Consider the following 15,050-nt stretch of genomic DNA (forward strand, 5'->3'; position numbering starts at 1 on the left):
GAGTTATATAAATTATAAAGGAACAAATGTTTCTAGATTATACGAAGTGACGTAGCCTATTCGAGTAGGTAGATTATGCATTTGATTAACCGAGTAGATTATAAACCCTGTTCAAACAGAAGTAGGATAAATAACTCTAATAAAACACAATTTTATAATTTTAATCTTTATTTCAACTATCTATAGAACAAATTCCCTTCACCGCCCCAAAGCCTCCTGCCGCCATAACCGATCAACTCCTGGCGTATGGAGTTATATTTCTTGAAGAAAAGCTTCTTTAAAATACGCTTTCGTCGCTTATCTTCCTTCAAGCAAGATTCCAGTTTGTCCATGCAGACGTCCTCTCTGGAAATATATAAAAAAATCATTAATACTTATGGAGAAAACAAAGGTTTTGAATGAAAATATTTTATCCTTTTCATGTGAAACTTCATTAGGCGCGATAAGAGTAAAATTTCAAGGTCGCGTCATGGCAGTACCGTCACGTCATAGAGTAAGGCGATCATTTTGCTACCTATCTTTGAATCTTGTTAAAAAAATTCCACTTCTGACACGTGTGATCGGCACACACGATCTTTTTTTTTTTTTCAAGTAAATAGGTACAAGACATTTGATAAGTTTATGACAGTTTCTATAGCTAGCTTACAGTATTCTAAATTCGCGGGAGAAAACTTTAGTCGTTACAAGTGATTTGTTAAAATAAGTGACAAAATTTATAGGTATCTCATAAATTCGGAATGATTTTTCAAAAAAAAATAATCTTTGATACAAACTTGTAGTTCTGATCCAAAAGTAACTTGATGGGTTCTGTTTTAGTATATTTATCCGGAAGGCGGGATCCCGGCGGCATTTTTGATAGCTCCTTCATTATCCCCATTATTGTGTTCTCCAATTGAGCTAATTTTGGCACCATTAGACGTTTAATTACCTGGAATATAATAATTATTTCCAAATACATTTGCAGTAAAGTGAGAGCTCTCTTGTTTTTATTCCTAATTTTTTGTACAAAGTCATGACAAACATTAATTTAAGAACGATAAATGGTTAAAATCAGTCCAGTAGTTTCGAAGCTTATTCGGTACAAACAAATAAAACACATTTTCTTGTTATAACATTGGTATATAAAGTACATATAGGTGAGAATGTAATTCTTAAAAAAATGATGTAAACGTTACCTTTCCACATTTATTACCAGTCTTGCAAGGCGTTTGGAATCTTCTTCCGAGGTCCATGTTTGGTAAATTTTGAATTTGAGTTATAACATTTGATAAAGTTCCTACAGCAGAGTTTTGTACTGAAACCAATTTCTTGGATTTACTTTCATAATATAGATATACTTAATGTCATATTTTCATAATGAGCGTAAATCAGTTCTCTGGCCATATAAATATTATGTGCCTTAGAAAAGGCTGAAAAAAAGCTCGTGCCTTACCCATCTTTTGTCGTTTCGTTTTACCAGTCCTAGCAATATCAGGCTTATTAGATTCATCTGAATTTTTAGCACAAACGACTGTCGTAAAGAAAACTACGACTAATACATTTTTACACAAATCGCTCTGTAATTTCATTGTAACAATAACCAAATGCCCTAATACTCTCGATTAGCACCCTTCTTCCATTGTTCGTTTCAAGCAGGATGTTTACTAAACCTAGGCTTTATCGTTAAATAATCACACGTGATTAGTTACATCGATGTTTATAAATTATGTGAGCAGTACCTACCTTACAATAACTAGCCTTGTAGGAATTGAAGCTAAAAAAAACTTAGTTTTTTTCGAAGTTCAGGTTCTATTTTTAATTTACCTTTTTTCCCACTGTATCGTAAAATAATTTTCTAAACAAGTATGTAACAGGAAAAATTTTAAACAAAATACAGGAAAAATTTAGCTGTTCGGGAAATCTGTGTTATTATAAAAATGAATAAAAAAGATACTGAAACTGAAACATCTACAAAAATATAATCATCATCATCATCATCAGCCTAAGTCATCCGCCCACTGCTAGGGCACGAGCCTCATAATATGAAGCCACAATTCACCACGCTAGCCAAGTGTAGGTTGGCGGATATCACATATCGTCGAACAATTGATTCTTCGACCTGCCGGTTTCCTCACAAATTTTTCTTCACCAAAAATATAGATATAAATTATAAATATACACAGAACAGTAAAATAAATCTTAGGTCAAAGGGCGTATTCAGAAAGAAAGCTTGAAACTTATAAGCGCTTATAAGCGCTTATCGGCGATTGTCAGTGCTGGTAACCCGCGCAGGAAAATATATGAACATGACAAGCGCCGATAAGCGCTTATAAGTTTCAAGCTTTCTTTCTGAATACGCCCTTAGAGATACTATACTATTTTTATAAGTATTGTAAGAAATCTTTAAGAAATGGATGTTTAGATTTCTGAACGTCTTTAATTTAAATATCAAAATCTTTAATCTGTCAATTGTCACTGTATGTCAAAAGAAAATTTTTAGATTGCTTTTTCAAAACTTTTATAAACTATAAGATGTTATCTATCGTATTCAATTAAATTTGTTTAAAAATCACTTATTAGATACATGTACCTACATAATTTCTTGACATCTTGCTTTCTCACAGTAATTATATAAATGGCGGAAAATGACGAAAAACCGATTGTTCAAATCAATGGATTTACTACAATAAGTTACTTGAAAGAAAACCTCACGATTATCGATATAAGCAATAAGAATATTAGTGAATTTAACGAAAACATAAAATTTCCTGAACATCTTTGTGAAATAAACTTATCGAGTAACAAACTTGAATATGTGCCACAATGTGTAATGCAACTAAAGTATTTAAAACGATTGGATATTTCTTCAAATTGTATCGAATATTTCGACGACACTCCAAATTTTTGTCACGAGATAGAAGACTTAAATATATCAAATAATAAACTGCTGGGTCCACCCTACTGGATATGGTCAGAATCTCCGAAGAAGTTAATAAAAATTAATTTTAGTGATAACATTACTATAACAACTGCCTTACAAGATGCCTACTTCAAGGAACTTCTCCAGTATAAATGTCTAGTCAAAGATGTCATAATTTACAATTGTAAAATAAGTAAATATAAGGAAATAATAAGTACATTTTCAAATGCTAAAAGCATTGTACTGGGTGCTAAAAACTTAAGTTATATGTCTGCTAATGATATCGAGGATTTCCCTTGCTTAGGTTTAGATAAATGCTGTGATATAGAAAGTCTAAATCTACGCTTCACATTTGTTTGCAATGTCACGCCTGAAATAAATATTTATAAAAATCTTAAGGAAATTGATCTATCACAGAATAAAATAAGTGGTTTACCGAAAGAGTTTTGTCAATTAGAAAACTTAGTTGTTTGTTTATTATCATTCAACAGTATATTGTATTTACCAAGTGAGTTCGTCAATTTAAAAAAGTTAGAAGTACTCTGTATTAACAATAATGAATTATGCATGTTGCCAGAAGATATGAATAGATTACAAAACCTTAAAAAACTAGACTTGTATGACAATTACTTGAATGAAATACCAGATTTAGATTTTTTGGAAGAAATAGATTTGGCACAGAATTATTTTGAGGAGCCAGACGATGAGGTTTATTTGGAAAAGAGAAATAAAATAAGGTTACATTGGGTCAATAGATATAGTGGAAGGTAATTGATGTATATGTATAATCTATCATTTTAAACCATTACTATTTATTATCTTCTAATTTTTAACCGACTTCAAAAAAGGAGGAGGTTATCAATTTGGCCGGTTTGTTTTTTTTTATTTATGTACACCGATTACTCCGAGGTGTCTGAACCGATTTACGTGATTCTTTTTTTGTTCGATGCGGGATGGTGTCGAATTGATCCCATAAAAATTTTATTCGGATAGGCCCAGTAGTTTTTATTTTATGAGCATTTTTGTCTGTATTTGTAAATGTTGCAAGTGCAAGTTTGAAGTCGGTTGTTTTTAACGCAGTTATCACTTGTGTAATTTTTTTTTTTTTTTTATTATTATTTTTGTACATTACAGCATATAAAATATGTTTGATCTTTAAATATTTAAATGCTAGTAAAACGCTAAATGCTATTGTATTGTTTTTGCAGGAAACCAGAAGTGGTCCAAGAAGAGAGTGAACACTCTTCAGACACAACTGATGAGGAATTGTGTTCACTGGGTGATGAGGAAAATAATGGTAATGTTAATTTTTTTTTCTTTTCATAGTTATAATTATTAAGAAATTTCATATTTACTTATACCCTTATACATCTATCACGGATAATAATGAAACTTAATCACAAGAAAGTGCTTTAAAATGTTTACATATATCATTAAAACAGTAAATACACAGAATAATTTTTAATTTAAATACACAGTACAATTTATTAGTCCAGTAACACTTTACTAAAATTTTAATTTACTTATATATGTTTTATCTGTTATTGTTCTAGAACCTCATGAGAGACCTTCATCAAATCAATCTGAAGATTGGGACTCTGAGGACTGGTGGCAGCCCCACTATACACCAAAAACAACCATACCATCACAGTCTCAGTGGCTTACATTTGTCAAAAGAAAGATGGACGATGGACACTTTTGTCCAAGTGACTTACATACTGTTTCTATAGCAGAGAGAGTGAAATACGAAAAAATATGTAATCCAAAAATAATTAAAGAAGTAACGGGACAATTTGATGATCTCTCTGATGATGACAGTTGATATTTATTAACTATAGGATATAGGACAAGTAGTTTAGGTAAAGGTTTAATACAAAAGTGCAGGTTATGTGAATATACTATATTTTTTCTAGATTTTCACTAGCAATAAAATATACATCATGTTGAAAATGTTAAATATATTAAGTAAATGTTGTTTTTTATAATTCTTGTACTTTAGCAATAAATAGAAAAAAATATCAAAATTGACTACAATAGCATTTTTTGGATAAATGCAGAGACAAATGCATGAAATATGATTTCCTATTATTAATAAAACAAAAGTTGTGTTGATTATGCTTGAATTAAATAACAGATGACTACTAAATATTTATTTTTATTTGTCCTTGAAAAGCATTTTTTTGAAGTGAAACTTCTCTAGGCGCGTTGAGAGTAAAATTTCAAGGTTGCGTTATGGCAATACCGTCACGTCATGGAGAAAGGTAACGATTTTGGTATCTTTGCATCTTCCCAAAGAAGTTTCACTTCAGACACATGTGCTTGGCACACACTTTTTTTTATGCATACTGCATAGGACTGCCAACAGAAGGCAATTTATTATATTTCTAGGTCATTACCATTTTGTTTACAACTTTATAAAAAAAACGTATTGCGTGGTATGCATTTTAGTAAATGTATCATTTTTCAATAACAATACCTATATGATAGCTTGTGACATTTCCATAATAATATCTTCATGTAAGGTGTTCCTGTTCTCCCTTGTTACCTACAATATAAATTTGCCTTTAATTATACCTGCATAATGCATATTAACATACTTAACAAATTAATTGAATATAATATTTGTTTTATTTTTCAATAATATAAGAACTTAGAAAAAAGTAAAAAATACTTATAATTCTTACCGTCCATAATTTAGCCTTTTTATGGTTTCTAATGATTTCAATGAAAGGATCAGTTTTCCTAACTGGTATTGTAGCAAGAACAATGTAGTCTAATTCATTTGTGAATATTTCTTTTACCCTGTTCTTGAATGGTGCACTGAAAAATTCCATTTTTCCAATTTCATCAATCACTAAACATGTTTTAGGGTCTTGTATCTGCAAAATTAGGAAAAATAAATGTATAAAATTATCTATATAATATATAGTTATTATCGTAAATATATATATTTTTTTAGATATAATAACAAACTACTAGACTGACATAGAAATGGCTAGGCTTAGTGGCTAGGATTATTACCTACTGTGTTATTACTCTACCTACATATTATTTTAAAAAATATTTTACTAACTTTCTGTAGTGTTGGCATAGCAACATTTTCAAATTCATCAATTAATACCCCATATTTGCCGACCGAAAATTTGGCGGGAAAATTGAGTAAGCTTTGGACTCTAGCTAATCTGCCCTGTTCGCCATCTAAAGTTATGATGTCAAAACCTTCCCTGACTCGGTTTTTTCTTACTTCTTCTGTATAAAAACCAGATGTTTTAATTCCATTTGTTTGTAGTAATGAACATAACTTTCTGGTTAAAGTAGTTTTTCCAACTCCTGTAAAATTGTATAATCATTGGAAAAGTGAAAATATTGAAGCTCTATTTTATATTATTGGAAAAATATACGCAACCAGGGTCACCAGTTATTAAAAAATATTTCAAATCAGGTTTATTTGCTATCATGTTAGCAATATTTAGGATTCGTTATTCTGAGTATTTAATTTACAAAAACAAACATCAGCTGGTAAAGACTAAAGATGGAAATGTCAATTGTCATTTCATTTATAGGTACTGTGCAATGACTAAGGAATCCTATTCATTGGTACTGTGGTACCTCAGAGCAGTTAGCAGAGAGGTATTGCTCTGAGTACTGTACCACTACCACCCTCAGAGCAATAAAGCTACCACCTCACAGACAGATCAGAGTAGGTAGGTACAGTGCGACACAAAAGAGATGAAAAAAAATGAGGGCGCCACCGTCGCTCATATAGCAACACTGATACTGCGACGCAAGCGATCTTGATACTATAGAATAAAAATCAAAATATTAAAAGTAATAAATACCGCGATTTAAAGTTGTTTCATTGATCATCGTGTAAATTTAAGACAAAAATACATTAGTATTTTAAATAACCTACCTAGGTCAAATTTTACTTAAATGTATTTGGAATTAGTTTATAGAAATCGGTCAAGCCATTTAGACTGCAGAGGCGCACATAGAATCAAACATACGAACAAACAAACATACATACATACAGCTCAAACCTTAGGCTCAAACACATTACCCTCCTTCTGGGTCCGTCAGGTAAAAAAAAAAACAAGGTGATTTGAAAACTACATATTTTTATTTATTTTTTGTAGATATTCTCACTCATTTTTACTCCATTGCTCCACTATCCTGCGTACTGTGCTTTCAGAAACCCCTATAACAAACGAATTAAGATGAATAAAATCAAATACATACTGCATTGAACATATTTATTTAGTAGCTTAAAAATATTTTTTTTATGTCGGAGGCCAAGAGTCACTTTGGGTCCCTGCGCCACTCTAGAGTAGTAAGTAAGGATTCATAGGTAGTTGTATGAAAATAGTTATCACTATACTATTTAAGGCTGGTTGGATTGGATATAACTTCTTGACTCAAATTGTGCTGGTCGCACTATAAAAACTAGTTTTTGTTTACATACAAATAACCTCAAATTAAATTTCAAAAACGTAATAATCGCCCTAGATACGTACATTAAACACTCGTCACTAATAGAATATTCTATTTTACGTATTACTGAGCAAAAACAAATGGAATCTCACCGGTATAATCTGCTGTACGTTTTAAAACGTTTTCCAAATATTTTTCTCGTTTTTCAGCTTGAAATTATGAGAAACACCGAATTAAAACTTTATACATGGCATCACGGACACCGCTACGTTTAACCTTTTTCATGATTTCTCCTTTTTTGAGTAAATTTCTTGTTCAAAATTACAATTTTATCTTAAGAATTCTCAACTTCACCAAAAAAACAACAAATTTTTATTCAACTTGACAGCTGCATTGAAAATTTAGGGTTGCCAGATAATGAAAAAAAAATTAGTTCCAAAACGGTTCCAAATTAATTATTTTCATCTCTTATATGTCGCACTGTACCCGTATATATTATATTACTCTATGCGGCTACCACAGAGTATTAAATAATAGGTATCTCTCAACTATAAATTGAAAATATTTATAATATGAATTTACGTAGTGCGATTTTATCATCAATTTATTTACCAAACAATTATAATTTAGGTGACTACTGACTAACTTATACTTACATTGCAAATGTTTCACAGTTTGTGGGTTTGCGTCACGTTTGCGAATTGCGTATTCGTGCGAATGTGACCGAGCCGAGGCATTTTAGTAGGTACCTACCGAAAGTCACAGAAAAGAAAGTGACCTAATGAAAGGTACCTATGAGATTAGCTCAGAGCCACAGACTCAGAGCACAGGCTCAGAGGCTGTGCGTGGCTTAGGTGCTTAGCTCAGACGTGATTAGAATTTAGGGCACAGATCAATAATAATATTGAAATAGTTTTTGATTAGATAAATCTGTCTAAGTCAAAAAAGAGTGGTACCTACCTATTTGAAGTTTGCCAAAAGTTTTGACAGTAAATTCTTATCACCACAGCTTATCCATAGAGGAAGGATGTATAACTGAGCTTATCACAATAAAATTCAGTAGGTAATCTAGGTACATGCTAGGTACTTAGGTATATTATAAAATATATACTCGGTATTTTTAATTTTATACCTACACTACTGATAACATCAACCGGTATCAAAGTTCATTGTTTTTACAGTCCGTAGTCGCCCGCAGTGTGGTTTCGTTATCTCCGTGGTGGAAGCTGTGCCTATTAGTATATTGAAATAAACTAGTTTAAAATAATAAGAAATGGCTTCAGTAGCTGGTATAACTCGCATGGTCTTAGGAAGAAATACCATCAATGGAGGTCGGGCTGTTGTAAATGCCGGTCTCATAAAGTTTTACAGCACAGGTGATTATAAGTTTATAAAGTTTATGAACATATAAAATGTTAATGCGGATAGTTAGGACAGAATGCGTGATTCGAATTGAAATCTTTAGTGTCCTTGAAACATAACAAGAATATTATTAGCAAAATACTTATAATTACATACGAATTTAGAGAACTATAGATTTTTTTTAATTAATTGTTCAGTTGTTCTAACAATTTGCAACTTTTCAAGAAGGAAGGACGCAACTGAAGAACATGAATGATGTCTAGTAAAATACTATACATTTTTCACTTTTTATTTGTATTTTACTCCTATTGCTACTAGTAATCGGCTTATAGCTGTCCACTCTGACTGCGCCAGAGTTAGGACAAAAGAATTGCATTTAAATTATATTTGCTGTTGGCAAAAACAGCGAACCTAGAATTATTTGCTTTTAATTTAGAAAAACTTTATATTGGTTCAATTAGAAAAATATAGAACAAGTTTCTACAAAAAAATCATGTAACTTTTGAAATAGAATTTATAAATTGATAAATTTTAAATAATGTACCTATTTTGATGATTCAAAAGCAATTTAGCACAAAGTCTATTTAAATAAAAAATAAATAAATGTTTGAGTTTATGAGGATATTATGTAATGTGTGTCTATGCCATTTTCCTTGATAATTTAAATGTAAATAATGTTCTTATCAGAAATAAGATTATGAATTTAACACTTATTTTCCTCTCTTATCTTTGACATGTTTCAGCATACTGTTATCTTTAAATAAAACTCAAAATAATGCTGAGGCAACTTTACAATTTAACTCATAATGATTTATTAATTTTACTGAATTAAACTGATATGCATGATTGTGATAAATCAAAAGTAATTGATAACATGTGGTTTTAACCTCTATTTTAGCTAGCATTATTAAATTAAATTTTATCTTTATTTACTTAATAAATAAATAATAATAGTTAATCAATAATGTTTATTCATAGAAACTAGAAAGCTTATTTTATTGAAATATACACTTAGTAAGATTATTATTTATTACAAAACTAACATTACCTATAAATTTTTTATATGAATATGTACATGAAAAAAATTCAGAGAAGAAATACATTGACTATTTTTATAAGGCATATATTTTGGACGACATTTAAAATTCTTATCATATTAATAAGAAATCAAATATTAACTCAACAATTATTTTTTCAGCACCTCAATATGAAAACATCAAAATAGATGTTGTCGGAGAGAAGAAGAATGTAGGAGTGATACAGTTGCACCGTCCCAAAGCTTTAAATGCACTTTGCAAGCCGCTGTTCCAAGAATTGGGAAAGGCTGTTAAGGATTTCGATCAAGATGACAAGATCGCTGCTATTATTATTACTGGTAAGGATAAATTGATTGTCACTTATTGATACGAATCTATAGATACAAATTAGTATTTAGTAGGTCTTTTTATTAATAATCACTGCATAGTATAGAAAACCGACAGACCTGTCCGTCCATGTAAAGGTTTAAGCATACATAGGTATGCTTAAACCTTTAAAACTAAATTTTAACTTTAAAATTAAAGTGAAATTTCTTTAGGCGCGTTGGGAGTAAAATTTCAGGTTCGCGTTATGGCAATACCGTCATGTCATGATGTCAAGCGACGATTTTGGTATCATATTGCCGAAGAAGTTTCACTGCTGACACATGTGCTCGGCACACACGCACTTTTTTCTTCAATAACTTTCTCTTTCAGGTAACGAAAAGGCGTTCGCGGCTGGAGCCGATATAAAAGAGATGCAAAACAACACTTACAGCTCAAACAACAAGGGTGGATTCTTGCAAGAGTGGGAGGATGTATCCAACTGCGGCAAGCCTATTATAGCCGCTGTTAACGGTTTTGCTGTAAGTCAATTTTTTTTCATCATCTATACATATAATAAATCTGTAGTAGGGTCAATTCTGTACATTGAAAATATTGAAAAAATAAATAGCAGGGGGTGTTACTAGATCGATACCAAACCCAAATATGTGATTAAAAAAATTTTTGTCTGTCTGTCTGTCTGTCTGTATGTGAAGACATCACGTGAAAAGTACCGGTTCGATTTCGATGAAACTTGGTATAATTATACCTTATTATCCTGGGCGTAAAATAGGATACTTTTTATCCTGGATAAATACGTAGAAAAAAAATAATCTTAATTTTACAGTTATCCATAGACGTTGTTCTGTAGAACCGCGAACGAACGTTGCGTATTATTATAGGCCTAGCCGTATTTGGGTCAGATAGATATTTATAAGATGTCATTGTCAGAGTTACTCAAAATGGAGAAATAAACCATCCACGCCAAGACCGACATCCGCGCGGACGGAGTCGCGGGCGGAAGCTAGTTTACATTATATTTAAAAAAATGTCTCATGGGGTTGTCTGACCGTTGGTTTTAACGGGAAACAAATAGGTATACCAGCAAGTCAGAAGAATCAATGAAAACTAGACTTTGTTTTTAATGTATTAACCCATTGACCACCGAGCGGCCCAATGAGACCACGACACAATAGATATTTACCAACTAACAAACTATCATATAAATACGATGTAAATCTTTTATACATAGTCTCTTTAAAATTATCAGTAAATACATCATCAGGACATGCCCAATAGATAAATTATTTGTCAGTACAACATCATAAACATTATATTTATCACATTGTATACAATACAAAATTATCCGCGACATTTGTGGCGCACTTTTCTCAAAAATTACTGAAGCGGTTTTCAATTTTTTAGGGTAGCCTGACTCTCAATGAAATTTTTAATATATTATAAGCTTTTCCTGCAAATGTTGTTCTACCTCTTATCACTTAGGAGTATGAAAATTAGATGTTGTCCGATTTTCAAACCTATTATGCATACAAAATGTCATGAGAATCGGTCCAGTTTCAAAGGAGTAAGGGAACGAGCATTGTGACACGATAATTTTATATATAAGACTAACTGTGCAGTGTGCCTCACGGTTTTACCCGCGTGGCTCCGCTCGTGTTGGTCTTAGCGTGATTATATATAGCCTTCCTCGAAATGGGCTATCTAACACCAAAAGAATTTTTTAAATAGGACCAGTAGTTCCTGAGAATAGCGTGTTCAAACAAAAAAAACTCTTCAGCTTTATTATATTAGTATAAATTTGTTAAGTTTAATAATATTCTTCCAGCTTGGCGGTGGTTGTGAACTAGCCATGCTCTGCGACATAATCTACGCTGGTGAGAAGGCCAAGTTCGGTCAGCCAGAGATCAACATCGGTACCATCCCTGGGGCTGGTGGCACCCAGCGCCTGCCACGGTATGTGGGCAAGTCGAAGGCTATGGAAATCGTGCTGACTGGCAACTTTATTGATGCACATGAAGCTGAGAAGATGGGTATGTTTGGTCTTATTGTGATGTTGTTGTAATGGAGATATTGTATTTTTGTGTGGTTTTACTGTGCGTAATGAATAGGGAACTATGGAGTCATTTCCATTCGTTTGTTTAGTTTCTGTGAGTTAATGCTGTTATAATCGATTAACAATCAATAAACAAAAAAAAGTTAACTAAATAAACTTGAATAATTTTTACTATTATTGTAAATTATTCTATGAACTATTTTTTTCGAACTATCAATATAAGTTTGTTATAAATTCACTTAATTTTTTATGCGATGTGCATAAATAATATCAAAATTACCCGCAAATTTTTATTCGATAACATATTGTCATCATAACAGGTCTGGTCGCGAAAGTGTTTCCGGTAGAGAAACTTCTAGAAGAAAGTATCAAACTAGCGGAGAGGATCGGAACCCATTCCCCACTGATTGTGAAGCTCGCCAAGCAAGCGGTGAACCAAGCGTATGAGACCACATTGAAATCCGGCTTGCAATATGAGAAGTCGCTGTTCTATGGTACTTTTGCTACGGTAAGTGTGACCACACTTGCTGCAAAGATAGCGAAACGACGTGATATTAATATAGTGAATAAATCGTGTTCAAAATCCGTTAAATTCTTTTTGAAATCACCCATTTTTACACACTTTATATTAGCTTCACCTGTATGTTTGTATGTTTGTAACCGACTTCTTTGGGCGCGATTTTGACCCACTTTAAACGGCCAGATTTCGTTCAAACTTTGTAGATTTATTGAGGACCGATGACAATACACTAATTTGATAAAATTTTCTATTTTTTTAGTTCGGTTTTCTATAAAAAGCGTGTTTTTTAGTTTTTTTAAACTATTATTTTATATTTTCACTGCAAGTTATATTACTAAAAGAATTAGATAAATCATAACACATCTGCGTATTAATATAGTTACAATTAAAAGTTTTTTTATTCCATGCAATAATTTTTTCCAAATATAATATACATTTTCATTTAAATATTTCTTAAACGGCATTTATCTTAATCTTAATATACAGGGTTACTTGTAAAACACCAGCAACCTCGCAGGACAAGATAGCGAACATCATAAGTAACAACATTTGTTCTACGACTTTTGATAATTTGTTAGATTTTATTTTCATACAAAAATAAATATTCATTTCATTTTCCATCTGAATATTATAAACTCTACGCGTATCACAAAAATTACGTAAACAAGAAGCGAACGAGAGGGGGAAGGGGGCGTCCCGTCGTCCTTTCGATAATGAATAGAACATAGACTTACAAATGTTAGGAGAGTACAATAAAAGCTTCAAAAATCATTTAAAAATAATTTATTGCGTTATGCCAAAAGTCGTAGAACAAATGTTGTTACTTATGATGTTAGCTACCTTGTCCTGCGAGGTTGCCGGTGTTTTACAAATAACCCTGTATATAAATCTCGTGTCACAATGTTTGTCCTCAATGGACTCCTAAACCACTTAAACGATTATAATAAAATTCGCACACCATGTGCAGTTCGATCCAACTTGAGAGATAGGATAGTTTTTATGAAAAAAAACGTAAACATGTAGGTACCACGGGCGAAGCCGGGGCGAACCGCTAGTGATGTTATAATTTTTTTAATAAACTTTTGTTTAAATTTGCGTTTAGTTGTTAATAGTTATAATGATCAAATAATATTAACTTACAAATAATTTATTTCTGTCGTATTTTTTCAGGCTGACCGTCAAGAGGGAATGAACGCATTTATTGAAAAGAGATCTCCCAACTTCAAGAATGAATAATTTTGTACATACTTTAAAAAAGAAAATCATGTTTCATGAAATTTTAAAATAGCTATGTAAGGATAAATGCAATCAACAGGTTATATGTATTGAATTTTGATATATTTTTACTCTACTGTTACTGCCAATATATTATTGTTTTTAATACTGGAGTTTTATTTTAACAAAATACGTAATGCTCACAAATGCATGCAGATATTTTTATATGATTTAAACCAAACTATTTTTGTATTTGCTCTACAACACTATTTGTAGAAGATTTCATAAGCATTAGTTCAGCCGTCTTTAATGCTAAAACTGCTAAAACACAGTATTACGTATTATTTTTTTCATTTCGTTAGTAAAAAGAAACAGGAGTCAGGATATCGCGTTATTGTCTCTAAAGGGACGTTTGAACTTAAAGGCGGCAGTGTATTTTTCTCTCATATTCTCTTGCCTATGTTGTATAAAATAAATAAGAAAGTACTTTTCATTGGACCGATTATTGGTGAAGTCTGTAAATGACCGTTAATACTTATATAGAAAATATTTAATATACACCTTATTTCCCATGCATCGAATAAATTTTTAAATTTAATGGTAGCATTAATAATTATGTTTACCGATTTCATAATCCAAACTGCAAATTTGGGTGACAATTTTAAAAACATACAAAAAGCCTAAGCAAAAAGCATACAAATTAAATCCATAATTTAACAAAATTAAAGTAAGCCCAACGAGAAGAGATACAAAAGGTCATTCACCTAAAAAACAACTGTGGCGTTGACAATCTAATACCTATCTGTCTCTTTCCATCTTGTGCCTTTGTCGTAATGTCTCGTTCTCCCGGCAAAAACATAACAACGTCAAGACGGATTCGCCAACATTCGGGCGGCAATTGCACGACGATGCGAAGCATCAGAGAGTGCTTTACGATCGAAAAATTTTTTTCGCCTTAATTTTTCAGCTATTCTTATTATTATAGCCTTGTTAGTTCACGGAATCAAGATATTTTGCATACTATTGTCGAGATAATTTAATGGAGATTAATCCCATACTTTTTAAAAATTGATTAACTTCAATAGAATTGGAAAAAAACACCGAAATAGGTCAAAAAATTTTCCTGCCCGTCATGTGTGAAACCTGAAAACACTATAACTTGTGAAAAAATCCATCATTTGAGTTAAATTTTTTTTTTTTAATATTCTA

General features: G+C 31.7%; 4 protein-coding genes and 1 long non-coding RNA gene across 5 annotated transcripts; 2 read left to right on the forward strand and 3 right to left on the reverse strand.

Annotated features, from left to right (window-relative positions):
• Nucleotides 1-150: 150 nt before the first annotated feature.
• On the reverse strand, nucleotides 151-1,640 carry LOC123695759. The gene is made up of 4 exons (XM_045641681.1): nucleotides 1,433-1,640; nucleotides 1,176-1,294; nucleotides 774-928; nucleotides 151-345 (listed from the first exon to the last, which is right to left on the reverse strand). Exons 1-4 carry the CDS (start codon nucleotides 1,566-1,568, stop codon nucleotides 177-179), a joined length of 579 nt encoding a protein of 192 aa, XP_045497637.1. The 5' UTR covers nucleotides 1,569-1,640; the 3' UTR covers nucleotides 151-176.
• An 823-nt stretch (nucleotides 1,641-2,463) lies between these two features.
• On the forward strand, nucleotides 2,464-5,045 carry LOC123695756 (leucine-rich repeat and death domain-containing protein 1-like). Its single transcript, XM_045641677.1, has 3 exons — nucleotides 2,464-3,666; nucleotides 4,108-4,196; nucleotides 4,453-5,045. The coding sequence occupies exons 1-3, from the start codon at nucleotides 2,615-2,617 to the stop codon at nucleotides 4,719-4,721; spliced, it is 1,410 nt and encodes a 469-aa protein (XP_045497633.1). The 5' UTR covers nucleotides 2,464-2,614; the 3' UTR covers nucleotides 4,722-5,045.
• Nucleotides 5,039-6,444, reverse strand: LOC123695760 (nucleoside-triphosphatase THEP1). Its single transcript, XM_045641682.1, has 4 exons — nucleotides 6,306-6,444; nucleotides 5,973-6,229; nucleotides 5,584-5,778; nucleotides 5,039-5,444 (listed from the first exon to the last, which is right to left on the reverse strand). The coding sequence occupies exons 1-4, from the start codon at nucleotides 6,355-6,357 to the stop codon at nucleotides 5,376-5,378; spliced, it is 573 nt and encodes a 190-aa protein (XP_045497638.1). The 5' UTR covers nucleotides 6,358-6,444; the 3' UTR covers nucleotides 5,039-5,375.
• A 553-nt stretch (nucleotides 6,445-6,997) lies between these two features.
• LOC123695761 lies at nucleotides 6,998-7,763 on the reverse strand. Its single transcript, XR_006751964.1, has 2 exons — nucleotides 7,483-7,763; nucleotides 6,998-7,097 (listed from the first exon to the last, which is right to left on the reverse strand). It is a non-coding gene; the product is annotated as an uncharacterized LOC123695761 (long non-coding RNA).
• A 618-nt stretch (nucleotides 7,764-8,381) lies between these two features.
• Nucleotides 8,382-14,007, forward strand: LOC123695758 (probable enoyl-CoA hydratase, mitochondrial). The gene is made up of 6 exons (XM_045641680.1): nucleotides 8,382-8,706; nucleotides 9,891-10,067; nucleotides 10,426-10,574; nucleotides 11,879-12,083; nucleotides 12,427-12,614; nucleotides 13,797-14,007. The coding sequence occupies exons 1-6, from the start codon at nucleotides 8,604-8,606 to the stop codon at nucleotides 13,860-13,862; spliced, it is 888 nt and encodes a 295-aa protein (XP_045497636.1). The 5' UTR covers nucleotides 8,382-8,603; the 3' UTR covers nucleotides 13,863-14,007.
• Nucleotides 14,008-15,050: the final 1,043 nt, after the last annotated feature.

The sequence above is a fragment of the Colias croceus genome, chromosome 11 (assembly GCF_905220415.1).
Source record: "Colias croceus chromosome 11, ilColCroc2.1".
Taxonomy (NCBI): domain Eukaryota; kingdom Metazoa; phylum Arthropoda; class Insecta; order Lepidoptera; family Pieridae; genus Colias; species Colias croceus.

Coding starts and splice junctions, on each gene's coding strand:
- LOC123695760 (XM_045641682.1), bottom strand. CDS start 6,357: ATGATAGCAAATAAACCTGATTTGAAATATTTTTTAATAACTGGTGAC. Junction 5,779..5,972: donor CTATGCCAACACTACAGAAA/GTTAGTAAAATA, acceptor CTAATTTTGCAG/ATACAAGACCCTAAAACATG. Junction 5,445..5,583: donor AAAAGGCTAAATTATGGACG/GTAAGAATTATA, acceptor TTTATATTGTAG/GTAACAAGGGAGAACAGGAA.
- LOC123695759 (XM_045641681.1), bottom strand. CDS start 1,568: ATGAAATTACAGAGCGATTTGTGTAAAAATGTATTAGTCGTAGTTTTC. Junction 1,295..1,432: donor AACGAAACGACAAAAGATGG/GTAAGGCACGAG, acceptor AATTGGTTTCAG/TACAAAACTCTGCTGTAGGA. Junction 929..1,175: donor CTGGTAATAAATGTGGAAAG/GTAACGTTTACA, acceptor ATTATATTCCAG/GTAATTAAACGTCTAATGGT.
- LOC123695758 (XM_045641680.1), top strand. CDS start 8,604: ATGGCTTCAGTAGCTGGTATAACTCGCATGGTCTTAGGAAGAAATACC. Junction 10,575..11,878: donor CCGCTGTTAACGGTTTTGCT/GTAAGTCAATTT, acceptor ATATTCTTCCAG/CTTGGCGGTGGTTGTGAACT. Junction 12,084..12,426: donor ACATGAAGCTGAGAAGATGG/GTATGTTTGGTC, acceptor TCATCATAACAG/GTCTGGTCGCGAAAGTGTTT.
- LOC123695756 (XM_045641677.1), top strand. CDS start 2,615: ATGGCGGAAAATGACGAAAAACCGATTGTTCAAATCAATGGATTTACT. Junction 3,667..4,107: donor GTCAATAGATATAGTGGAAG/GTAATTGATGTA, acceptor TTGTTTTTGCAG/GAAACCAGAAGTGGTCCAAG. Junction 4,197..4,452: donor GGGTGATGAGGAAAATAATG/GTAATGTTAATT, acceptor TTATTGTTCTAG/AACCTCATGAGAGACCTTCA.